The sequence below is a fragment of the Plodia interpunctella genome, chromosome 11, assembly GCF_027563975.2.
Source record: "Plodia interpunctella isolate USDA-ARS_2022_Savannah chromosome 11, ilPloInte3.2, whole genome shotgun sequence".
Lineage (NCBI taxonomy): Eukaryota > Metazoa > Arthropoda > Insecta > Lepidoptera > Pyralidae > Plodia > Plodia interpunctella.
Genome location: NC_071304.1, coordinates 1,062,846 through 1,089,359, shown reverse-complemented (window position 1 = coordinate 1,089,359; position 26,514 = coordinate 1,062,846). Strand labels below are relative to the sequence as shown.

Here is a 26,514-nt window from a genome sequence, read left to right as displayed (position 1 = left end):
GTATATTACTAACACTGGTGTCAGATTTTGTTCAAGTCGTCTTACCTATAGAAAAACGATGCACGACGAAGATGCAAAGCATTGCGTCGGAGCACGGAGCAATGGAAATACATTTAAACTTTTGCGTTTACAATAAAAGAATTGCTTTTGTTTACACGTTGATACTTATTAGTCGTATATGACCTAGTTACATAATCTGTATTGATTATATTCTCATTATTATTGATAGTCAAACGTGACAACGTCACAAACACAATGTAACCAAAGTTATATGAAATATGAATTACTCATACGATGTCTAGTGAGGGCCGGCGTTATTATTAATATTGTAACTTAACATTTTTATACATAAGTAAAGAAATAAATTAACAAGATGTCAAAGAAGATCGATACGGCAAAGAGTGCGCTGATGACGATTGAAGTGGATCCCAGCGAGTGTCCCTTTAGGGAGTTCAGGGATAATGAACTACATCCCGATTTTTGGGGATTAGTAAGTTATTAAATACCTGCTTTTGCCCGCGGCTTCGCTCGCGTCATATCCCACGGGAGCAGTTATTTTTCCGATATAGAAGGTACCCTATGTCCTTCTCCGTACTTCAAACTGTATGTATGCAAAATTTCAAGAAGATTGTATTTTTAATATTAGTTAGGATGTCTGGAAGGACGAATAATATACTTGCAGTCACTTACATTTAAAGTATGAGTATGGATAATTGTTTGTTCAAAACAACTTTATTAAGATTTATTTAGACGTAACGTGTGATACATAGGTTACGGTGACCACTTTCCATTAGGTAGGCCGCATGCGTGTTTACTTGCTAATTAGTATAAAAAATTTACATAATAAAATACAAAGAAGTAAAGACATTGATGGCCACGGCGAACTTATCCCATCAAGGGATCTCTTCCAGTCAAACGATATTTATAATATTTTTATTTATACACAATTCTGTCAATAAAGCAAAACGTAGACTTTCGAGTTACGCAACTCTCGGCTCTGTCTACCCCGTAAGAGATATAGTAACTTGATACTGTATAATGTGGTTACTGAAAATATTTTTTCCGGCTTGTATGAAAGTGATGAACAAACAAACAAAAAAAAAACAAAGCCATTTGGGTCATCCCAGGGCCCAGCGGCGAACAGAGCAGCAATGTTATTAAGCAAGCAAGTTAAGCCAGCGACAGATGCAGCCTGGGTGGACGACCAGACGCAGCCGTTACCAAGGTCTGTGCGGCAGTACCTTCACGGATGGATACGAGCCGAGGAGCTGGCTCTTGACAGATGGGAGGCGGAGGTCTTGATTTTTGAGGTTAGTAATATCAATATTTTTTTATATTAAAGAAGAAGGGAACAAGAGAGCACCACACAATTAGCACAACAATCTTACACTTATATATATAAAAAGTGGAATATGTACCAAATTGGTTTCCGTTCAGTATAATGTCACGGTGTTAATGGTTTTCCGCGGACAATATTTTTTGAAACTATAACTATATATACTAATTTTTGGACGACCTCGGTGGCGAAGTGGTAAAGTGCATGCCTCTGAACCGAGAGGCCCCGGGTTCGATCCCCGGTCGGGTCATGATGGAAAATGATCTTTTTCTGATTGGCCCGGGTCTTGGATGTTTATCTATATAATATGTATTTGCTATAAAATATAATATCGTTGAGTTAGTATCATATAACACAAGTCTAGAACTTAGTTGTGGGACTAGCTCAATCTGTGTGATTTGTCATTATTTATTTATTTATTACTATATTTAGCTTTTGCTGCAGCTTCATCAGCGTTTGTTTCGAGCGTCCGCCTCATAATTATTATTATTGATATCTCGGGATCTAAGCAACGTATCTCGATGAAACTTATACCAGATTTTAAGTTAGACCGCTTCATGACCGTTCCGCTATATAATTGTTAAAACTCATCAAATTCCATCCAGCAGTTTTTGCATCACACACAAATGCAGACAGATAGACAAAAAAATCTAACAAAAATTGTTTTGGCTTCTATTATTCCCGTAATAATTTAATATCTCCTATGTACAGACAGCCCACTTATAGTTATATTATATGTAGATTAAGCAGGTAAGTAAACATGCAGTGTGCCTCATACTTGATTGTTTACCAGTAGTCAGGAGTGCCTGAAAGAATGTGATGACCACAGCCTATGGATGCCTAAAATACTATACATGTCACACGTGCAGTGTTAATGATGTGTTCTAGGATCTTTTGCCACAGTACTCTGCAATTATACAGATTCTCGCCATACAAAGCGGAACACAACAGCTGTGTCGCGGCTGAAATGTGTTATATATATATTATGTAAAATAAATAAAGGGTTTTTCAGGGTAATAAGTATATTTATTTCACTTAACTCAGTTATAATTTTGATATTCGTTCAAATATTAACAATAAATAGTATACAAACATTTAAGTTGAAGAAAAATGAGAAAAATGAACCAAGAAATGAAATATAATGTTATATTCAGTTTTCAATACACATAAACAAAATATATATAAAATTCTAATCATTTCTAAAAAAAAGAAAGTATAATCTACTTACAAGGTGTAGTCGCTTCGGCGATCGGAAAAAGACTGTCCACTTGCGGCAACTGCCGCCCCATCCAAAGAGGAGGGAGGAGGGGCGTATGTCACTCAGATCACGTGTTTCAATAACACACTATTTAAGTAAATAAAACTTAAAACTATTATTTAGGTAAATCCTGAATCATATTTTATAAATACAAAATCGAATTAATATTTACTATAAGTATATCAACGTCACTGTTAATTCGTTGAGAAAACGACTTATTAACAAACATTTGACATAGGTAATGATAATTATGACAAATTTGCGATATCTAATAATCTAAAAATTGATATAAAATCTGGAAATTAATATAAAAATATAACTATATATATTTATATAAACATACAATTTCTTACAATTATATGTGTTTATAAATTTACTTGATTTTGGCTCTGGCAGAATATCATCCGATCAACGACGCTTAACAAAAATAGTATTTCATCAATTTACCAAGTTATTTTTGTTAAAACACTAGCAGCTTTGTATGTACATTTATTTACTTTTACACAGATGTATGATTCCTTATACTCAATAGGCTATTTTACAACAGGTCAAATCGGATACTTTTTTCTAAATGTCAAAAAAAAAAAATATTTTTTTTTATGGAACTTGTATGACAGTGATGTCGTAGTGACGTCACTATTTCAATATCCCACATTGAGTCAATAAACATTCGTAATAAACTAAATGATAATTAAAAATAGTGAATCATAAAATTGATCAATTAAAGTGACTTTAAATTATTGTATGTGAATATTTAAGATACTTCAAATATTTTATTTTTTACCCGGTAAAAAGCCTATTGTAAAATTCTCAGTTAATGTTTATCTTGTCTATGATTTTGTAAACCTAAATTTGTTAGTTAATATTTATCTATATATTATTATCACATATTTCTTAATTGTTTGCAATTTTCTTATATGGTCTTTGTATGTACACTGTTTTTGAATTGTAGTGTAGATCGTAACCTTATAATTTTACTACTATGTATATAGTTTTACTACAATTTGTTATGTGTATTTAAATAAATAAATAAATTTATCTTAGCATGTTCATGTTCACGGTAACATACCTGGCCATGACGCCTCGAAACTCAAGGTCCAGGTACAAAAACATTGCACTTTGAAGATTTGGCTATGCCTTTACGACTGGCCGCCTGCCTGACGTCAGCTCCCTTTGGGAATGTTGATGCTGTCTACATTGCATTTGTCTTTTACACAGGATAACAATGATGGCGGCAGGATGTCTCAAATTGAAATACAGTTGAGTCACGCACAAGTGTTACTGCGCTCGTCATTCTGCAGACGGGTGATGTCGGCGTGCTTCATGCTCGAGAGGATTGAAGCTTTCACGGTAATGACAACATTTTCTCAACCACTAAATCCTCTGATAGATAGATAGATAGATAAAAAACTTTATTTGTAGCCACAGTACACAGACGCTAGATATAGGCCTCTACCAAAACCTTCTTATAAAACTGTAGCCTTTGTGTATATTTTATCTGCTTTGTAACCACTAAAAGTATCACAAAGATATGAAAAATTTAAATGTACGCTTTTGTAACCTGGAAGCCTGAAAATGTATTGCAGACTGGAGCCGTAATTAGTCAAGACCTAATTACATACTGTTGCCTCATTAAAGTGGAAGTAAGTTTGTTTGTTTGTTACCTCTTCACGCGTTATCTAGTCTACTAATCTTCTTGAAATTTCGCATATATATTATTAAGAGTATGGAGAAGGACATACGGTACCTTTCAACCCGGAAAAAACCTATATAATAGAATAAAGGTTTTCGAAAATCCCACGGGCTCGTGGTGTAGGAAGTGGCGCCAAATATCACAACACTAGATGCGCTATGTACTTTGAGCTGGCGCTAAATGCTAATAAAAAATCTTTGCAATAAGAACACTAGATGGCGCTGTATGTATTTGAAACGTGCTATGGGTATTTTAATTCAGCTATCCCATTTTAATACGAAGGAAAAACTGTTGCCGAGGGAATTTAAGCGTGCGAAACCGCTAATTATATTATAAAGCTTATTACAAGTTTATTTATTAGACAATTAAAAAAAAAGCTACTTTAAATTATTCATTTCGCTACAACTTATGAACGGCTGAACCGATTTTCATGAAACATGGCTAAGAACACTCGGGATAAAATTATCTGTGACACAAAAAAAAATTAAACCAACATCGGTTCATACGTTTGGGAGCTACGATGCCACAGACAGTTACACAGACACGATAAACTTATAACACCCCTCTGTTTGCGTCGGGGGTTAAAAACATTCAACCAGACCATAACCGGCTTAGTGTTAAATGGACGTTATCATCACATCATGTTACCGTGTGAATAATTGAGAGAAATTATAAGCTCGAGAAATCACATGACGTTTATATGCCAACTGCCCATATTTACTGGAGCTAATAGAAAGCTGTTCGATTGATCAGCTAGCACGATATATGCCTAGTTGTAAAACATCAGGAACCTCGCGGTATTACATAGCTAACAATATACACAATATTATTTTTATTGTTTGTTACCTCTTCACAATTTATCTGCTTAACCGATCTTCTGGAAATTTTGTTTCAAGCACAGAAAAGACATTGATTAGCTTCCATCGCGGAAAACTAACTGTTCCCGTGGACAATTTACGCGGGTGAAGTCGCGGGCAAATGCTAGTAAGTGTAATAAATATGTGAAACATTTTATTTCTATAAAGCCCTAATATAACGTTGCTGGTACAATGTAGATGAGACTTTATATTAAGCCCTTATATAATATGGCTGGTAAAGTGAATATGTGACTTACTTGAGACAGGTGGAACACCAATGGGAGAACTTTATCTTCAGCCTACAGCCAGATGGCTGGAGAGCCAGGTACCACATCTACTCACCTGGCATGAAGCCAGGTGGTGGAGCGCAACATCGACCCGGATTGTCTAAAAATGGTAAAAATGTGAAACGCTGTGGTTTTTACAAAGCAATCGCTAAAAAGTATACAAAAACATGTTATGATTGTGACCGAGTGCTGATCTGAAAAAAAAATAGATATAAAACACGACTAACCAAACAATTAAATTAGAATCTGTGCGAATGCTGTATTTAGATCTCACCGTCGAGTCGATTCGAAGCGAAACGCAGTGAACGATTTGATAGTGACACGTGAAATGCATAACCGCACTTCGCCCTCAGTTCCCTCTGACAGCACCCGTTCACGAGTTGACGCATGACTCATCCATCGCGAAACTCGACCATAATAAAGGCCATATTAAAACCTCACAATAGGCTAGTTGTCAAATTTTTGTTTTGATGACTATTCGAAGGCTCATTAGAAACACCAGTGAAAAAAATACTGTGATAATGACAATACTATCAAAGATATGACAAAAAAAAAATCACACATTTTTGCACTAGTCATGACACGAACAAGTGACGTCACAACGTGCGAAAATGTTCGTGAAGAAAGATATGTTTTTTCGACAGCTACATTAAATATTACGTAAAAGTTGTTACAAATTTTTTGTTATATTCATAATGGTTAAATTTATTTTTATAATTTCGTACTTTTTGAAAATGGACATTCCAACCAACTATAAATCTTCGTATTTAGATCTAGCTGCTTTGTTACAGTCTATGAATTATCATAATGATCTTAAATATATCTATTTTATCTAGATTATACATACTTTTTACAATTATCTGATCTTGGCAACTACCCTATTCGGCTCACGTTTAGTTGAGTCGGGCAAAACGTATAAGAAACATGTTCTGATAAAAGAATACATTATAAAACACGATTTACGAAGATTTATTGTGTTTTATAGGGTGCTACCTCGTCAGACTCTTCTACCTTGGAGCATGGCGCTGTATTTGGGTCAGTGATCAGGTGCCAGTGGATGCTACTGACTCCCCTCTGCTACCCTTCTCCCCCCTCATCATACACACCCCGAAATCTGGTCCCAAGCAGGTGGTTACTACAGTTACCGCTCCATACGTGCACCTGTGGCCTTTGTTATTGTGTAAGGTATGTAAAGAATATTCAAAATGCGAAGCGGTGGTGGTGTAATGGTGGTGTAACGCCCGTCTGTGGATCGAAAGGTCCCAATCCTACTCGTGCCACATGAGTTTGTATACCAATCTGACTCATGTATAGTAGTTTTCATCGACCACCACATGCTTCCGATGAAGGAAAACATCGTGAGGAAACCACACTGCACACTGGTTGATTATTATTAACTTGTGTGTGAAATGGAGAAGGCAATGGCAAACCACTCCATTAATAATGCCAAGAAAGTTGTTGTGTGTGTTTCAATCCACGTAACAACCACGACCCTCAGCCATGAGGAATACGACTATGAAGAAGGTATGTAAAGCATACATTTTATTGGTATAGTTTAAACATTATATTTTATTCAAGGTGATAAATATAAACTTGAAGATAAAATACATATTAGGTGCTGATTTTGTTTTCTTTATAACATGACAGTATGATAAAAAAACAACATTTTCCTAAGTATTTGTAAACATAAGCCGAAAATGAAGAATTAATAATTATTATACTTCATTATAATCCATATATCATATAATAATAGGATATAATCCATATATCATATTAATAATAGAAGCGCAATGGTCGGTCTGTCTGTCACGCTTACATGGATAAACCGCTAGAGTAATTTTCATGAAATTTAGAAATGAAATATATTTTATTCATGGCCCGGGGTCAAACATAGGCTACCGCGAGCTAAACTGCGAGCAAAAACTTGTCTAACATACTTCCTTATTTACGTAAATGTGAAATTGACAGAAACAGAACTAAACAGAAAATCATCACAGAAACCTATTGCACCACTATTTATGAATAAGTACTAGAGATTGAAAAGATTACGACAAAGTTAAAAAGTCATCAAAATATGTTTAAAATTCTTCCGTTGTAACAATCCACAGCCGCAGCACCAATATTTTCCCGTCACAAATTCCGGCAGACCGCAACTCTCAATTACTGATGTAATAAGTGGGAATATCTCCAATTTATTTCTCAATAAACGACGTTTAGTTATTCAAAGATGGCGCCCCTGCTTTCTGATGAGACAGGAAAAAGTTACCGTTGCTCAAGTTGTCTTAGTTCGTCAACTTTATGAAATGCCTTGGAGGAATTGTGTGTTATTGATGGGGCTACGATTTCGGATTAAATCAATCTATTTCTTGAATTCTAAATTTTGTCAATAAGTAGTAGGTAGGTATGCGTATTAGTTTTCCTAATGTATATCAGTTATTTAAAAAATATTCATAAAAAAGTGAAAAACAATCTGACTTTTGTTTCGCTTTTATCAGTAATCAGTCCACACCAATCAGAGATTCTAATTGTAGAATGAAAAAAATCGAAATCCTCAATAATATTTTTATAGCAAATGTTTGCAAGGCTTAATTGCTAATCAAATTTGTCAGGCGCTGTTGAAACTGGCCGCGCCTGATATGAATTCGGATGAGGGGATGGACTGCGCTGAAGACGAGCCGATGTCAGAATTCAGCGTGCTCCACGCTTTGACTGGATCAATGCAAATGATTTATCGAGGACTTGGTAAGCGATGTACCTACTTGAAGGTCACTTGTTGTGACTGCATTTACGATCCGGTGATTTAGGTTGATCTAAGTATCGTAGGACATCTAGGTACAGGCGTCCTTGATCAATAATCTGTTTTTATGATTTTCACGGGAAGCGTTTGTTATTTTTTTGTATTTGACTAGTGATTGTGCAATGGTTAAAGCCAGTCCGTTACTGTGGAAATCCCGAAGATACCAAATTGTTATTTTTCTGATTGATTTACATCATATATATCTTTCACAATCAAACTAGTTACTTTTTACTAATTATCAAAAATACACGGTGTGATTTTGTATACACTGATATATTTTTATGGAGTATTTAGGTCGGCATTCGCGGTTGCTCTCACATGAATAGCTTTTATTTATTAACTTAGAAAGAAAGAAAGAAAGAAAACATTTATTTGCCAAAAACATGAGTACAAATAGTCAAAATTAATTAGACCTACACCTTTTACCGAATATAGGTATGCAAATATAAATAAATAAAGAGGAGCATGCTATCCACTACAAATCCAAAACAAAAAAAGAATTATAATGTACTTATACTAGCCCTAAATTCTATCCGAGTCTATCATTAAAGAAATCATTTAAAGTATAATAACATTTATCAGTTAATAAAGACTTGAGGTGCTTTTTAAATAGATTTAAATTTAAGCTTTTATATTGATTTGGAATTTTCGGTGCCATACATACTATGCTATTACCGAGTAAAGCAGTTTTTGATGGGTACATGCATAATCTTAAAAACTTTATTGTACAAAATTTTGTAATTACCAAATATAATGTACAAAAGGTTAGACAAAAGGATGCTGTTGTGTAAAAGATCACATGTATAATGAAACTGGAAGCGTAGGTTTTGTATTTAATTATTTCTTGAGCGATGCGTCACTTCATGTATTGAGTCTACTGTCTGCCTTATATTTGACAGATGCCGAGGGGACGTGGGACCTCATCACGCAAGAAGTACCAACATTCGCCTGGGATGAAGACGACGACACCATGGCCAGCACTGTCAAGTCCAAAAGCACGAAGAAACCGTTGAACAAGGAAAATTCTCCTGTTAGAGTCAGTACTTCCATAGAATTAATATTTAAAATTCTAACAGATCAAATACAAACTAATGTTTATTGTTCACCGGCCCGTGACGCGTGACGCCGAATGTTAGTGCCTTCATTAGAGCTTGGGACATGCGAGGGGTAATGTTCGTCCGCGGCTGGAATATTGTCACTTTACCCAGCATTGGAGCCCAGTGCCGGCTGTCCTACTTTTTGGCGCGTTCTCCGGCATCCATAATTTTAAAATCATTGTCATGCTACGCTTATCATCCATATCGACAACAAGATAGCACTTACGTTAGCTCTTCTGCCAGGTCTGGGTCAACATTTACCTTCTTTGCATGCAATAATTAGTATAAACATTTGTGCTACTATCGCAGGCTAAGAAAAATCAACCAATGCACTACCAAGCTCCTTCGACCTACGACAATTTCATCATCTACATGTAATTTAAGAGCGAGGCTCTTGTCGAATTCCTTCCAATTGTTCTCTCTCCAAAGCCTCCAAACTCCTTCACTTCTTGATACGACACGACACCCACTTTTTCTTTAATTTGTCTGGTGTAACTATCTCTTGGTCTTCCTGGGCCCCTTCTTCTTTCCACCAAACATCTAAAGATAATTTAATCGATTAAAAATTTTACATGCCACTTTTAAGTAGTCACGTTAAATAAAAAGTGAAAAATAAAAAATGAATAAAATTCATTAAAATTTAATCAGTCATATCCTAACATTGAGATTTTTCTAGAAAGGGTCAGTCGCATCTGTACTTCTCGAAGACACTAAGAATCTCCAGCCATACGCCTTACCAGGCATAACTCCTGCACACGAAATGGATCTACTTGTCACCATGGCCAGAGATCTGCCACTGAAGAAACCACTTCCTGAACCTGGTATTAAGTTACACCACGTTTCATTGCTATTATTGTTATTCCGAATACATTGTTTATCAAAACTCATCCTTTCACATTGGTCTGGGAGCAAGCAATGTGTCAAATGTATCTCTTCACCCACGTAATTTGCAAAAAGGATTCTAGGAAAAGAGACACACATACGAGTATACCACATGGATTGAAAGTGAACTTTATAGCATCATATGTAGATATACTTTACATAGACAAGACGAGAGCTAACAGCGAGCAGTCAGCTGAGATGTCTACAGAGGATGTTCAAAAGCTCATTTTCAATGCTTCTTTATTTTCCAGAGGTCTCACCATGGAAGTATTACCGCTGGATTGACTGGGCTAAAAGGCATGGTCTGTATGATGCTTACGACTGCCCCAGGACGCGGTTCCTCAAAGTGAACGGCTTGTTGAAGCTGTCGCACGCCCCTCATCTGTTGGACGTTGGCAGTACGGAATCGGTATACATTCTATTCTCTTATCTTTCTTAATGTGCTGATAGTCATGGCTTTTAAAGATGCTGCACGGAAGTGCCTTCGCGGAATCCAATCTCCTAATTTCTATATCAGTAAATGAAAAATCAGTACACGTACATTTCAATCATTCTTATGAATGATTGAAATGTACGTGTTAATGTGTACCACAGGCTTCCCTGTGGTTTCTTTTAAGCATCCGCTCCTCACAAAATGGTTTTTCTGCTACCTAATAATTGCGGAGGATTACGGTCTGATTAATGTCCTCAGGACAGATGGTTGGCGTCGATGCAAGGAGGCCTATAGCCGCAGATGATGATGATGAATGTACTTTAATGATGTGTACTAAGAAGTGCAGTTTGCTCCTCTTCTCTTAGGAATCATGTAATTTCATCCAAACATGTAATTTCTTTATTTACTTTTTTTTTTCATAGATAACCTTTGCATTTAGAGAACAACACGAGAAAACCGATCCACTGGAGGTATTTAATATTTATTTTATTTTATACTCTCACTTGTGACTATGATAAAAAGAAAAAAAATAGTTTAATAATTTAGACAATTATGCTCGACACCTCAATAACCCATATAGTTAACGCAACTCAGTGTTGCGGAGGTGGACATAAACTTTCTACTTATATACAATATAGGTATTGTTTCTGGTGCTACGTTGTGTATTTTTTCATACTGCGAAGCAGGCAAACAGGCTATGTGTTACCTGAATGTGTAGTGCTCTCTACAGTCTATCAACGCCAGCCACACCAGGGGTTGCCTACATACGCGTTGCCTACTTTATGGCCTAGGACACAGCACCCTGTAATCACACTGCCTCTCTCACCCTTCAAACTGGAACACAACAATGCAAGCATTGCTGTTAGGCGGCAGAAATAGTTGAGAGTGAGATACCCATGCAGACGGCCTTTGTACCGAAGTCTATCACTACTGAAACCTAAGACCTAACCATCAAGATCACGCTATGAATAATAAGATTCTTATATTTTTAAAACCTATTCATAGCGTTATAAACAGATTGTGCACTCAAGTGGGCCGGTGCAAAGAAAATCTGGCTAGGTGGAGTATACTTGACCAGTCTCAGAACATGTGCCATTGTGGCTTCTCCCCACAATCGATGGCTCATCTCCTCGTCTGTCCCGAGTGTCCAAACACCTGAACCCAGGCTGACTCAATAGCAGCTTCCGATGAAGCCATCGAAGTGGCTCGATTCTGGCAAGAATATATTTAGGTAGCACCCAATAGAGCCAATTGATTTGCCATCATGCAAAGAAGTAGAAGAAGCGAATAATTGCTTTATTTGTTCAAGATAAAAAAAAATAGAGAAGCTGGCAGCAAGACGAATCAGTTTCCAATGAGTCAACAAATGCGAGAGGAGTTGAGGGAATGGATACATTATAATGAGGTAATTTAATATGCTATTATGTATTAACTAAGACATTTCTACTTTTTACTGATATCACCTAGATAGACTAATGTAAGGCTGCGGCTTCATTGCTCCGTCGCGTTCCGTTGTGTTTGTTCTATGTAGATTTTGACAGATTTGCGTCGACGCACGTCGGAACTCAAGGACTATGGACGCACAGCGCCAGGGGTGTAACAAGCGCTTTGTTGACCCTGAAAACATCTTTTCCCGTCCTTTTGTAACAACTCCATAAAGGAGTCCTTTAGAAAAAATATATATTGTGCTTTTTTAAAAATTACGTTTCGCAATAACGATTTCATTTCATTTGACTAGTTTTCATTTAACATGCAATGTATGTAAGTATTTATGAGGTTAGGTATGTTGGTTCTTGTATCTGGCAAGTCAATTTTGAAACAGATGCAGAAGCCGCAGAAACCGAAGCTAAACTACACGGGCATGATTATTTGTCACGAGTTGAACGAAACGATATCTGCAATATACCAAAATCAAAATCAAATCATTTATTCAGAAATTAGGATTTCACAGGCACTTTTTCACGTCATATTCTAAATTAAATGATGTTTACCAAAGCTACAAACTACTAGCATTTCGGACCACGACCACTGCTGAGAAGAAATGCCGAAAGAAACCTGGTAGTACCTATTTCATTCTCGGTCAATGAAAGATTGTGTGAAAAACTGATTTTTTGCAAAAAAAAAAAACATGTTGTATTCCACAGCTGATACGTTACGTCAAAAACATCAGCATTATTTTTTATCCTTCGATGTATGAGTTTACATCGGCAGCTAGTAGCCCTCCTATAAGAGTCACCAAAGTGCCTCCAAACCGAGCTATAGATGTTGCCGCACCAAAATGCGAACCTTTGTACCTTCAAATCGACGGACCAGAAGTCAATACACTAAGAATGTCACTGAACGTAATGCATCCAAGAATACTTCTCAATTCGGGAATACCTATAGTAGACTATATTGAGCCAGGTTACATGGTGTTGGAGAGGTTTGAATGGTTCAAAGATTGCGAATTGCCTGTAGCAAAAGGCTTTATACAGACACGGGGGTATGATAGCATTGAAGTTAGTTTCCAGCCAGGAAGACATTTTTGCAGGCAAGTGATTAATATATCTTATATTCTCCTTAATAAGTAGATACTGCGCTGATCCCGCATAAGTAGAAATATAATATAGAAGTTGTTATTAAGGGTACCTAACGAAGATATCATATAATAATTTTACACAAAGAATTTCGAGCAATTTCTTATCAGAATAGAATAACAGTTAAACGAGTTGGTCTATGAAATTAATTAACATTGTATGATTCTGTCGAATGCTCTGTATTGTCCCAATGATTAATCAGAAACTCAAGTTAATTATTTTTATTGATTTTAATCCTATGCCAATTATATCATCTTTCGTAATAAAACGTATGATCATATAACTAAACAACAAATCGTTTCGTAGGCTCTGGATCCATTCCCGTACCAATTGGCACATTATGCTGCTCAGCGAGTCGGCCCTTCTGCTAGGTCCTAGGGACCTGATCCAGTGCGCTTCGGTCAGAGAGTGCCCCTGGGCAGCCCGGTTCCTCTCCAACTTGTCAGCTGCGTTCATATCTTGGGTCCGAGGGCCAAGGTCTACTACAGAATTTTCGAATGTTGACAGGGACTTCTATAGGTTAGTGGAGCAGTCAAATTTATCTACTGTACCACTCAGAATGAAAATACTTGTGAAACATGTAATACAACGTAACCATGAACATAGCTAGTATCATTGTGGCTTAAAAGTAAATTAAAATCCTAGAGGCTAGGGATTCCGTGGATAGGCACCAAGATCACGAATTATTCTATGAAGTAGGTTGATATAAACGAAACCTAAACTTTACTTTGTACCTAAGTTTTAAGAACAGCTCAATCTGCGTTTGGTGTCTTGCCTAAACTGTCCCTCTTCCTACTCCATAAAAGACCTGAATGAATCAAATACTGATATAAATTTACATGATTTGTCTGCTATTTTGACTCAAAAAAAGAAAATTAATAAAATCAATATGCATGAATATAATGAGTGTTAATAATATTAAATATTTTAGATCGTACCAACCAGATCTGGAGTGGGACCCCGAAGTCGTGGGTTACGAGAAGTTTATGATACATTGGATGTTCCGCAATGCTTTGCAAGCTCACCTGACCAAGAAACTCCTGCCAGCGGAGTACCATTCCGTTTGCTCTGCCCTGAGGCGGTACTTTTGTGACCCTGACTTTGGGTTCCCACCGAAACCATTACCGACAAGGTCTTTAAGAGAAATTGCTGATCTGGATCCGTGTGACTGTCTTATGCCTGAAATGGAAGAAATTGAGCAAGGGGAAGAAGTTGAAGAACAGGTAATATACATCAGAAATTAAGAACATCGTCTTCTTGTCCCATTAATAGTTAACAGTCTGTTATCCGACATACTTTAAGATTAGCATATAATTCTTCTTCCATCTTAATATGAAAAACATCATATTACAATGTTGATTTGTTACTGTGGTCATCTGATTGTACTAGCTGACATTTGTGTAGTATATGCATTTGCATCACATTTTTTACACAACTTGCCGACTACAAAATTTACAGCGGAAAAATGATTTTGTCTTAAAAAAATATCTGAAATTCCTACTTGGCGTACACTCGCATCTCAGTAGGGTATTTATTATTTTCATTTTAGCTATGCATTAGCAGTATGGATTCATTCATACTAATATTATAAATGCGAAAGTATATCAGTCTGTCTGTTCCACTTTCACGCCTAACCCCTGGACCAATTTTGATGAAAGTTGATTATGTAGTTAAAATATAGGCTACTTTTTTCCAAATATTAACCCCCTAAATAACCATAATGGAGGGTGAAAATTTGTATAAATATCATCTGTTCCGCTTTAGTAGATAAATTCACGCGAGCGAAGCTGCGCACAAGAGCTAGTAAATAATATATTTGAATTAAATTAAAAATGTATTTAAAATTCACCACAGTCACAGGCAGGGGAAGCGGTTTCAGTAGTGGACTCAGAAACAATGCGAATACTTCTTTCCCCGCCCACACCACCAATTGCTTCCAATATTTGTGAGTTGGCAACAGAGGAAGTCCCATGTGGGGTCCTCAAAGAGGAACGGGACAAGGCCATCAAGCGTCATGAAGCTGCGACCATTCTGCAGGCTCATTGGAGAGGCACTTGGGCCAGGATGTGTATGAACAGTTCTCCCATGATAACTGCTGATGTTATGAGAATCGTGAGTCGTTCTTCTTTTATAACAGATAATATTGGTATTTTTTGTTGTTTATGGTCTGCTGGATGGATGATCTACGTATTGTTATTATTGTAGTCGTATCCTCGCGCCTGAATGTTATGGCTACTAGTAGCTGCGACACTGGTTATTAACTAACGACTTAAAAATAACAAATTCTTTTTTTGACAAAACTGACACTACCCGTAGAACCAAAACGGGTGGTTTGATGTCAGTTAAAATCTTACTGTTAACCAATATGATTTTTTTTTCAACTTTTACGGCTCATATTTATTTTCTATTGCAATTTATTTCAGATCCTAGAAAGCACCTTTGGAAATCTCGAGTCCTTATCGAATCTAATGAACGAATTCTTTTCAATGTACCCCGGCGCCAGATACGCATACTCGGTAGCTTCTGCTCTAAGTGGAGTATACGGGCTCCAACAACACACTGGAATCACTCACGTCAAACCTAAATGCATATGGGTGCCATTTTTTCAAGGAACCTTTTACTGCCATTCAGCTACTAAAGTCCACTTGGATGTCACGAGCACCCTACCTCAAAGTGTGGTAGCTATTTATGATAATGATACGGGATTTCAATTGCCACAAGTCTTCCACTCGCACATTACGTTTGATGTCAATCCCAATACTTACGGGTAAGTCAATTCAATTTATATCTTTAATAAACAGTCGGTTTTATTTTCATAATAACTTCTAAATCTTCTAAGCCGAAGAACTAATATGGGTAATTTGACTTAACAAAATTACTGAACGTAACATAAATAAATGTAAAAAACTATCTTAATGTTTAAATAGACCATAAAACCGTTTTATTTTGTTCCCATCATATCGCGTGGCATGCCTTGAATCCAATCAAATATTATCATCTTATTAACGCAGCCAATATTGTACGCCATTCAGAAATCAGTTGAAATGAATTTTTGACAATCCTTTTACGTCATTTATACGTTACTCTTAGCACTTTATGTGGGGTCAGTACATCATGTCAGTCTCCTCTACTGTCTGATGTTGACTGATCTATTACTTTCTATTATTACTTTAAGCCATATCCTGCTCAACGTACTCCATCCATATCTTCTTCGGTCCTTCCCCTGCTTCTTTTTCCATTAAGTACGTTTGACGATCTCGGTGGCGCAGTGGTAAAGTGCTTGCCCCTGAACCGAGAGGTCCCGGGTTCGATTCCCGGTCGGGTCACGATGGAAAATGATCTTTTTCTGATTGGCCCGGGTGTTTATCTGTATATGTATTTGTTATAAAATATAGTATCGTTGAGAGAACACAAGTCTCGAACTTACTTTGGGGCTAGCAAAATCTGTGTGATTTGTCCAAATATTATTATTTATTTACTTCATTAAAAATTAAATAATAAAATTACCTTACAGATATTCTGTCTTGGGACATGGCGCGTTGAATCAACCACATGGATCAAACGCAGATATCCATTGGCAAATAACCGTTCTCTGTTGTACAGATGGCTCGTTCCATGTCTGTGACAATGATCCAGAAGTATGCAAAGAACTGCCCCTGCAATCCTCTACTAAGTTGCATATTGATGAAATATTTATACCAAATAGAAGGAATATATTGGGAGGTGTTCAGATTTCCGTATCTAAACATGAAATTGTTAGTTTTAGAGCTGCGGCTACTGCGCCGGAGGTGGGTAACAATTTTTTTATCAATTGCGTTTAAAAGTCTCATTGAATCACATGAGTTAATAAGAAAATCTAAGTCTATTCTCTTTAGATATATGTATCACATTATGACAAACAAAAAAATAACTTCTAATTTCGCATGACTTTGATGCGGAAGAAAACATTGCCTTTAAAGAACCTTTTTTTATGCATATATGCATAACAAAAAGGTTCTTTCCCAAAGCTGAACTCAATTGACAAAAAAAAACAGTAGTTTTATTACAATTAAGTAGTCCCTGGAAAAAGATCTGTCTCAATAATGGGAACAACACGAGGACGGAGCCGCAGGTAACAACGCTAATACAAAAAATAAGAAATATTTCATTGCCAGTTGGAGTTAGAAGCAGTGCTACGCTCAGCTACAATGGACGGTGAAGTCTTAGAAATCAGTCGTTGCACAGGCAAAGGGGAGCTGTATTGGCCTTACATAAGACTAGTACCGTTCCCGTCCCACAGCAACATAGCACCAATCAAGAAACAGAAATCCTACTCTCAGGCTAACTTGCAGGTTCACTTTTATCTTTCTTATTTCAGTCTGAATTATGTTTAGAACTAACAACTGTATCGGTCTCATGTTGTTCAGATTCATTGAACGTTGTAGCCTAGGGCGCGCTTTCCTATTTTTTTCACTCCACTTTGCACAATCTTTGGCATCTTTAGTTATCACATTGGCACGCATTATCACAACTAGATAGCGCATTTTGGGTTATCTTTCTGCCAGAAGCAGGCGGACTTAATTTAGAATATGACGTTAAAAAAGTACCTGTGAAGGTCTAATTTTTGAATGAATGATTTAGTTTTGACTTTGAGTCTCCTTAAGATTATCACCGTCTCTAGAACGATAGAGTAAAATTTCACCAGTATTCAGAAAGTATTATTAAACTTGTTAAATGGATTAGTAACTACATGCCACATATGCTTTTTTAACTTTATTTTTGTAAATAATGAGATGGAAAATTTCTGGAATCTGTCTATCCCCGGGACAGTACTCTTACCACCTGAGCTATCGAGACCACGCCAGTTCGGCTGAATTAATTCATCTCTTTCGTCTCACGCCGACGTGCAGTATTTTCATTAGAGAGTAGCAGGTACACTTAACTAATCAACGTACCCCACTGTTACAAGCAAGATTTATTAAACTACCTTTGTTACCTTCTTTGCTTTGCTAGCTCAGCGATCCAAAAAGGAACATTGCCCGATATTACAAATGTCTTCTTCATAGTCGTATTCCTCATGGCTGAGGGTCGTGGTTATTACGTGGAATTAAACACACACAACAACTTTCTTGGCATTATTAATGGGGTGGTTTGCCATTGCCTTCTCCATTTCACACACGAGTTAATAAGAATCAACCAGTGTGCAGTTTTCCAACCACGATGTTTTCCTTCATTGGAAGCAAGTGGTGGACGATGGAAACTACTATTGTATACATATTGGTATACAAACTCATGTGGCACGAGTAGGATTCGAATCTGGGACCTTTCGATCCACAGGCGGGCGTCTTAACCATTACACTACCACCGCTTCTACCTACTATTATAGTTGTCTACTTTTTCCCTATTCTCGCAACTCTTTTCCCAGTCATATGTTTGGAAGGCATCCAGGTTTCTCTGTAGCTCGTTTGTCCAGTTTCACCTGTAACGACTGACAGGTTATTCCTGGAGACTATAGTTTTGTATTCGTTTGCTTTTTAAATCTGCTATGTATCTGATACCGGTTAAAATAAAAAAGATAAAAGATATTTTATTTGCAAAAAACACGTGTAAATTTATATGTAAAACCTTCAAACACCTAGACTCAACCTGCCTTACTATATAATGGTATGTAAATATAGTTATAATTGCTGCTATACAACAATACATAGAATACTTTTTGTGTTTTGTATTTTTTTTATAAAAATAGATATATTTTTTTTACCAGAGTTCAGTAGAAAGGCCAACAGTAATGAGTGCTCGCTCCATCAAAGGGGTCAAAGGGATTAAACCTTCCTCTGCGAAAAACAGGTCTGTAAATAAGGTGAGGAACAAAATATAATAAAATTACTTTTAGAAATAATACTAATATTTAGGTATTTTTGTTTGTGTATTTCCTTTATAACGCTCTCTTTTTCCGGTTCTCGGTTTTCTTTTAAATTTTAGACGTGGCTTCAATTAGATAAAATAAATAGTATATATATCTACTTATAATAAATATGAACTTATAAAGCATTACCTATCTATTATAAGCTACTCGCGCTGATGATAATTCAGAAACGCCGTACAATAACCGCTCGTGGTACTAGTAATTAAAAAGAAAAACAAAACTAAACTATTATTTTTGCTTCTAGTTCAAGGTGCTGCCGCAAGAACCTAAAGTGTATACAATTGAGTAAGTTATTACATTTTTAAGTGTTTCACACACACTTTTACGTATGAAAAAAACTTGTATTATTACGATTTTAAGCCGTACACTAATATTTTTTATTTTACATAATCGCACCCGTGTTAAAACAAATACTATCGGAACTACCCGGCTTCGCTGGGTTGAAATATATGTTTTCATTATTCACTTAAACCTTCCTAAGTAATCACACTATGTATTATTGGAAACCGTACGAAAATCCGCCCGGTAGTATTTGAGTTTATCACGAACAGACAGACACAAGGACTTTAACAGACTTTTTATAATACGGTACTATCACTACGATAGTAATATCTGATGAGGTAAACTTCATTATCATTTAAACGGTTAAAAGCATTTTAAGCATTGCGAAATACATATTAAACCTCGACTTTAATATAGCTATCCACATCTTTTGCTCGACAAATATTTCTTGTATCATAATTATCTATAAAAACTCCTATGCAAACTCATATAATTTTTCCCAGGTCAAACTATATTTTTTCAAATTACAGAGTAATAGCACCTGAGGGTTGGCCACTCACCCTGGCTCAGTGGAAGAGGGTGGATGAAGTGCGCAACTCAGTGGAAAAAGTTGAAACGGCCCCGAAGAAGCCTGTAAAGGAAAAGGTCTGGTGTGTTATTTTTGTCCCTCTCCTTCTTACTCATCTGTAGTAACATATATGTAACCATTTAAGAACTTGTATGAAAAAAGAATTTAAAAAATCATTGATGAAAATGTTTGTTCAAAACGGGACTAGACCAATCTACACACTGGCGCCACCATCGAATTTTTATCAATTCCTTTTAATTTTTAGTGTAAAATATACTACACAAGATACTATATTTTAGTACATAGTAGGTATTATATATAATTTTCCGTGATACATAATGTAGTCACAAGGTCACAAAATTGGATTTGGGGCGCTCCCCCGCCGCGAGCAACGGTTCCTAATATACGTCTGTGTTTACTTTATTCGCAAAAATAGTTTAAGTGACGTTTCCTAGTTTTAATACGTATCAACAAGTGACTAGTACTACATACAATAAAACTGTGCAAAAAAAAAACATCGAAATGGTCCAAAAATAATGGATAATAGCAAAAACATTCAAAATCAATCAGTTACCAGTGAACATTTAGTTTAAAGCAGTGTTTGTGACTCAAATCAGCTGTGATTCATCAGCTGACCGAACCAGTTGTGTCGTCGTCGACGCTCCGCCTACTCACCGCAAACCTACTCTGACGTCACTAATTCTCTCGCATACGTACTGCGTTTTTGGCGTGAGTCATTATGTACGGCTGGCGTCGTGGTCAAGTGCACGACTTTGAATAGAAGAGTCCCATGTTCGAGCCTCGCTGGTTTACGTCCTATTTGTGATAAATTTTGTTAAAGTTATTTTACTTACCAAGGAACCCACTATATCATTATAAAATGGATAACGACAATATCACTATTCGCAGAGGTAGAACTCAATCGAATGATTCTATGAACACTTCATTTATATCAATAAAATCAAATCAGGGTTGTTTAAGTTTACCAGATTTGTCAACTATACAAAATATAGAAGTGGATGAATTAAAGTCGGAATTAACTGCCGTAAAATTACAACTAGGCAATGCGAATTTAGAAATACAAAAATTAAAAGAAGAATCCGAAAACATGCATAAACAAATTGAACAACACCAAATAACGATTTCTAAATTGTCTAAGTTATACGCCGATTTGACTGGTTGTTACATAGACGAACCGGAAAACAATACGAAACCTCAGCTATCCTCCAATATAGTTAGTCCGTCTCTTCAGAAAAAGGAAGACAATGTTTTGCATGCATCTCCCATAGGCGAAAAAAGCGCGATCACAGAGATGATTGATCCGAAGCCGAATATAAAAAAGTCCCGACATTTGCGTATTGATGAGCCTACAAATAAAAAATACAACGATGAACAACGTAAACAACGTATTCTTATTGTAGGAGGAGGACAGTGTAGAGGATTGGCGTCTGCACTAATATCATCAAGAAAAAACAGCAAATTTTCTCACTATGACATCAGTTCCATTATAAAACCCAATGCAAGTACAGAAGAAATACTGAAATCATGTTACACAAACAATCTTGGCCAACAGGACTACGTGATCATATGCGTCGGCGAAAATGACCACAATCCAACAAATTATTTAATAGAACTGTCTTCGACATTAAAATATTTGCAAAAACGAAATATTAATGCTATTGTAATAAATATTAACTACAACAGACATTTAAATGAATGTACCTTAAATAATTTAATTAAAACTGTATGTCAATATTTTCCCACTAGTAAATACATAGAATTAGATCATTATTGTAGTAGATATTATAACCATAAAAAATATTTGTATGATTTGAGTTACAAAATTAATATTGTAATTGACTCGTATGAATACAACTCAAAATATTTAACATTTAGAAACTCTAGAAACTATCACGAAACCAGTTGTACTACCAACCGAGTGGATAAAGATATATCTCGGCAAAAGCCACGTAAAGGAACGATACCATTCTATTTTCAAAAAGTAAACAGCAATTCTACCAAGAGCGATGCATATACGAAGAATGACATAGGGAATGTTGTATCAAATGATCAACAAAGTAGAACATTTTTTCGTTCCCAGTCAAATTAATAAAATAACCCTTTTACACCAAAATATAGCAGGTTTGGTTAATAAAACGGAAATATTAGAAGTTTATGAAGAGGAGTTTTCTAATAATCAATTACGCTTAGATATCCTTTGTTTTTCGGAAACCTTTATCAAATCTGGAGAGGAATATAATGTTAATTTCAAAAATTTCAATCTTGCATCTTTTTACTCACGAGATGATATAAAGAGAGGGGGCGTATGTATACTTTTAAGGAAAAATTTAAATTTTAAAGAAATTCCTCTATGTAAGCAATCTTCGATAGACAGTGTATTCGAATGTTGTGGTGCGGACATAACATCGCTCGGTGTTGTAATCATCTGTGTTTATAGAACCCCAGACTCAAACCTTTCAGAATTTTTCACAAAACTTGAATCATTATTACATCAAATACAGTCACATTGTAATAAAAAAATTATTATAGCTGGAGATTTTAACGTGAATATGTTAGAAACTAATAGTGATTCTCAAAGGTTGAGCGGTATATTTCTTAATCATAATTTAGTACAACACATAAAAGAACCAACAAGACAAAAAAGGTGTATTGATCTCATTGCTAGCAATTTCAAAGATGGTGTAGGAAAAACTCACAACCTCTACCTTTCAGACCACAATACAGGCCAAACTCTTACGTTTAAGATACGGACAGAAGACGAAAGAAAATACTATTATAAAATTCAACGTAACTTCTCTAAAGAAAATGTCCAAAAATTTCAAGAATGTCTTTCAGCCCTAACATGGTCCGAAGTTATGAGCGAAACCTGTTTAAATAAAGCATTTGATGAATTTCATGATAACTTCTGTATGTTTTTTAATCTATGCTTTCCATTACAAAAAATCAAAGTTAATACTAACGCCGGGTCACCAAAATGGATAACAAAAGGTATCAGAAAAGCATGCAGACATAAACGTCAACTCCGATTTAACTGCTACAGGCATCACACGGAAGAAAATAAATTAATATACATGAATTACAATAAAATTCTACGGAAATGCATGAATACTTCCAAACGGTGCCTGAATTTAAAAACTATTAAAAGTGCCAAAAATAAATGCAAGGCAACCTGGAATATTATAAAAAATAAAACTGACAAAGTGTATATCAATAATGACATCGAATCAATAAATACGAACGGAATAAATATCACTGACCCACGACATATCGCGGAAACATTCAATGACTATTATATAAATATAACTAACACTGACCAGAAAGCAAAACCACAAAGACCATCTTGCAACACCAACCAGCAAATTAACGATAGTTTGTATCTTACACCTTGTACCGAAGACGAGGTTATCAAAATAATTCAATCATTAAATAATACCAAAGCAGTGGGTTATGATGATATTCCTACTTTTATATTAAAATTATGTGCTGGTTTAATTGCAAAAGTCTTGACATATCTTATTAATTTATCATTTGTAAATGGCAAATTTCCTAATAAATTGAAAATCTCTATAGTAAAACCGCTTTTTAAGAAGGGAGATAAAATAGAGCTCAATAATTATAGACCTATTACTTTGATTCCTGTGTTATCCAAAATATTTGAAAAAGCTATGTTAAGGCGCATAAATTCATTTATCAATAAACACAACATCATTATTGAAGAACAAAATGGGTTCCAACAGAACAAATCTACCACTCTGGCAGCCTTTTCTCTTATTGGTACTATCACACAAAATATTGATAATAAAAAACCGGTTGTGACAGTGTTTTTTGATATGTCAAAGGCTTTCGACTTTGTCGATCATGTAAATTTGGTCGGAAAATTAGAAAGATATGGCATTAGGGGTTTAGTTAATGACTGGATAAAAAGCTATTTGACAAATAGAACCCAATGCGTGGAAATATCTCGTATAAATAAAAAAAATGAAATGCAATCACACCGTTCCATTTTCAAAGAAAACAAATACGGGGTTCCACAAGGAAGTATATTGGGACCACTGCTATTTTTACTTTATATAAATGACATTATTTCAATAACTAAAAATAAATGTGTTTTGTTTGCTGACGACATTTCTATAATTATTGCTGATACTGACGACGATGTTAAATTCGAAACTGCCATAAATGTAACTGTTGAAGCGGTAACTAAATGGTTGAAATCTAATAATCTGCACGTAAATATTGGAAAAACGACATTTATACAATTTTTAAATTATCAGACTGTTAAACCTACTCTAAATATAAATTGCCAGAACCAACATTTGACAGAGGCTACTAGTACACTTTTCCTTGGGCTCACATTAGATAGCCATTGTAATTGGAAGGCTCATATAGATAGTGTGTGTAAAAAACTAAATAAATTTGTATTTGCTCTAAGGAAATTAAGGTCTATTTCTAATGAAAACATTGCTCGTACAGCGTACCACGGTTACGTAGCGTCAGTATTAAGATATGGACTTCTATTGTGGGGAAATTCAACAGACATAAAAAGGGCATTTATTACACAAAAAAAATGTTTAAGAGCATTGTATGGGAAGGGTCCTCTTGAGTCTTGTCGACCATTATTTAAGAATCACAGCATCCTGACTCTTACCTGTATGTACATCCTCGAGGTAGGAACTTTCGTTAGATCGCATTCGAACTATTTTACTAGAATCGGTGATATAGCCAACCGCAGATTTCCACATAGAGATCCCACTCGATTGGTAATACCAATTTGTAGAACTTCGCTTTTTGGTAATAATTGTTATGTCATGTCGGTAAAGGTGTATAACAAATTACCAAAGGATATTAGAGAGTTGCCAGAAAAACATTTTAAAACTCAATTGAGAAAATGGTTACTTGACCAATGTTTCTATGACATGGAAGAATTCTGGACCATGAGATGTCCATAATTTATAGTTTTATTTTAAGGAAATTATTGGCTTATTATTGGTTTAAATGTAAATTAGTATAATATTGTAATTGTAATTAAGGTACAAGTAGAAACATGATAAATTAAGATGACATTAATCGTGAAAATTTACATGCCGAGGAACGGCGAGACATGCTGGTCTATATCTTTTATTTGTAACACCTTTTTATACCGTGTTTCATGTAAATAAATAATTTCTATTTCTATTTCTATTTCAAAATTGTAAATAATATGTATGCTATAGATAAATAGATATATTTAAGATCATTGTGATAATTCATAGACTGTAAAAATACTGCTGCATTTAAACGAGTAATATTATTATAAAAATAAATTTAACCATCGTAACAAACTAAAAATTAAAAAAAAAAACTTTTATTAAGAAGTCATCACCGTAAACGAAATATTTAAGGTAGCTGTCGAAAAACGTAGGTTTTTTTCAATGAGATATTACCCAATCGTGACGTCACGTTAGTGTATCATAAATCTCGTATGGAGCGTTTGGATGAGTCTAAAAATGTGCGAATTTATTTCTGTCGTATCTCTGACAGGTCGATGAAAACTACTATATATGAGTCAGATTTGTATACAAACTCATGTGGCACGAATAGGATTCGAACCTGGGACCTTTCGATCCACAGGCGGGTGTGTTAACTATTACACCAACACCGCTTCAAATATTCAGGTTGGCCCAGTCTTAATCTTATTGATTCACCATCAGCCATCGTCAGCCAAGGATAAAGCAGCTCCCCCGCCGCCAGCGCCGGTGTACCAACCGCAACCTGACGATGCCTACGTAGAACTGGAGTGTGCGTACTCGACTGCCCTCGGAGCTGTGTGCAAAAGAGACGACGAGAGAGATCAGCTCTTTGCATCCACAATCAAGCATTGGGAGGCTAACGAACCTGGCCGGAATTTGAGGGGAGCTCAAATCAGGTTTCTGTGTTTTTTCCCATCTCTCACAATCTTTTTTTTTATTTTATTTATTTATTCATCATGGAATGAAGTGGGACTGGGCAGGATACGTTTGTCGTATGCGGCCTGGGAGGTGGGCTAAACTGGCTACCTTTTGGACACAGGATGGTCGCAGAGGAAGAGGCAGACCCTGAACGAGATGACGGGACGACATTGACAAATTCTACCTGGATGGCCAGAACTTGCCATGGAGATAGATGAGTGGAAAAATAAGGGGGAGGCCTTTGCCCAGCAGTGGGACACAACACCTACAGGCTAGATTTAAAAAAAACCGTAGAATCAACAGCACTTGAACAAAAACTACTTCTAATCTTACAGGGTTAAGTTAATGCCAATTGCAGATCTTATTTTGTAAATTAAAAACTTTTAAACAGGTTAGAACAGAAAAAAAAACAATAGACAAACAGGGACACATCACGTTATATGTGTATACTGTGTATAGACTATATCACATTTATGTGTGTAATGGGTATACTAATTAATTAAGACTTATGAAATTATCTATATATTATATATCTTTATCTCTCTCTTTCATGCTGGTTGCATTCGATGCTGTGACACCGTAAAGCCCGACAAGA

General features: G+C 35.8%; 1 protein-coding gene and 1 long non-coding RNA gene across 7 annotated transcripts in view; one reads left to right on the top strand and one right to left on the bottom strand.

Moving 5' to 3' along the window:
* Positions 1 to 251: 251 nt before the first annotated feature.
* LOC128673424 (uncharacterized) overlaps positions 252 to 26,514 on the top strand; it is a 30,237-nt gene continuing 3,974 nt past the window's right edge. The window contains exons 1-22 of one of the 5 annotated variants that reach the window (XM_053751250.1): positions 252 to 490; positions 1,128 to 1,310; positions 3,813 to 3,944; positions 5,411 to 5,540; positions 6,417 to 6,616; positions 8,041 to 8,173; positions 9,128 to 9,258; positions 10,002 to 10,146; positions 10,459 to 10,616; positions 11,063 to 11,110; positions 11,950 to 12,045; positions 12,785 to 13,170; positions 13,523 to 13,735; positions 14,148 to 14,439; positions 15,071 to 15,328; positions 15,640 to 15,983; positions 16,731 to 17,004; positions 17,371 to 17,547; positions 18,960 to 19,055; positions 19,366 to 19,406; positions 19,934 to 20,048; positions 25,683 to 25,897. In XM_053751250.1, the coding sequence (XP_053607225.1) occupies positions 374 to 490; positions 1,128 to 1,310; positions 3,813 to 3,944; positions 5,411 to 5,540; positions 6,417 to 6,616; positions 8,041 to 8,173; positions 9,128 to 9,258; positions 10,002 to 10,146; positions 10,459 to 10,616; positions 11,063 to 11,110; positions 11,950 to 12,045; positions 12,785 to 13,170; positions 13,523 to 13,735; positions 14,148 to 14,439; positions 15,071 to 15,328; positions 15,640 to 15,983; positions 16,731 to 17,004; positions 17,371 to 17,547; positions 18,960 to 19,055; positions 19,366 to 19,406; positions 19,934 to 20,048; positions 25,683 to 25,897 (3,884 nt within the window). In that variant the 5' untranslated portion in view covers positions 252 to 373. Of the gene's footprint in view, positions 491 to 1,127; positions 1,311 to 3,189; positions 3,382 to 3,812; positions 3,945 to 5,410; positions 5,541 to 6,416; positions 6,617 to 8,040; positions 8,174 to 9,127; positions 9,265 to 10,001; positions 10,147 to 10,458; positions 10,617 to 11,062; positions 11,111 to 11,949; positions 12,046 to 12,784; positions 13,171 to 13,522; positions 13,736 to 14,147; positions 14,440 to 15,070; positions 15,329 to 15,639; positions 15,984 to 16,730; positions 17,005 to 17,370; positions 17,548 to 18,959; positions 19,056 to 19,365; positions 19,407 to 19,933; positions 20,054 to 25,682; positions 25,898 to 26,514 lie in introns of those variants that run through there. The other 4 variants (XM_053751249.1, XM_053751253.1, XM_053751251.1 and 1 more) reach the window with 4 other exon arrangements.
* Positions 18,969 to 26,514, bottom strand: part of LOC128673430 (uncharacterized) — a 28,820-nt gene continuing 21,274 nt past the window's right edge. The window contains exons 2-4 of one of the 2 annotated variants that reach the window (XR_008405080.2): positions 25,582 to 25,794; positions 19,964 to 20,034; positions 18,969 to 19,044 (exon numbers count right to left, since the gene is read on the bottom strand). This is a non-coding gene — a long non-coding RNA (uncharacterized LOC128673430). The remainder of the gene's footprint in view (positions 19,045 to 19,963; positions 20,035 to 25,581; positions 25,795 to 26,514) is intronic. The other variant, XR_008405079.2, reaches the window with a different exon arrangement.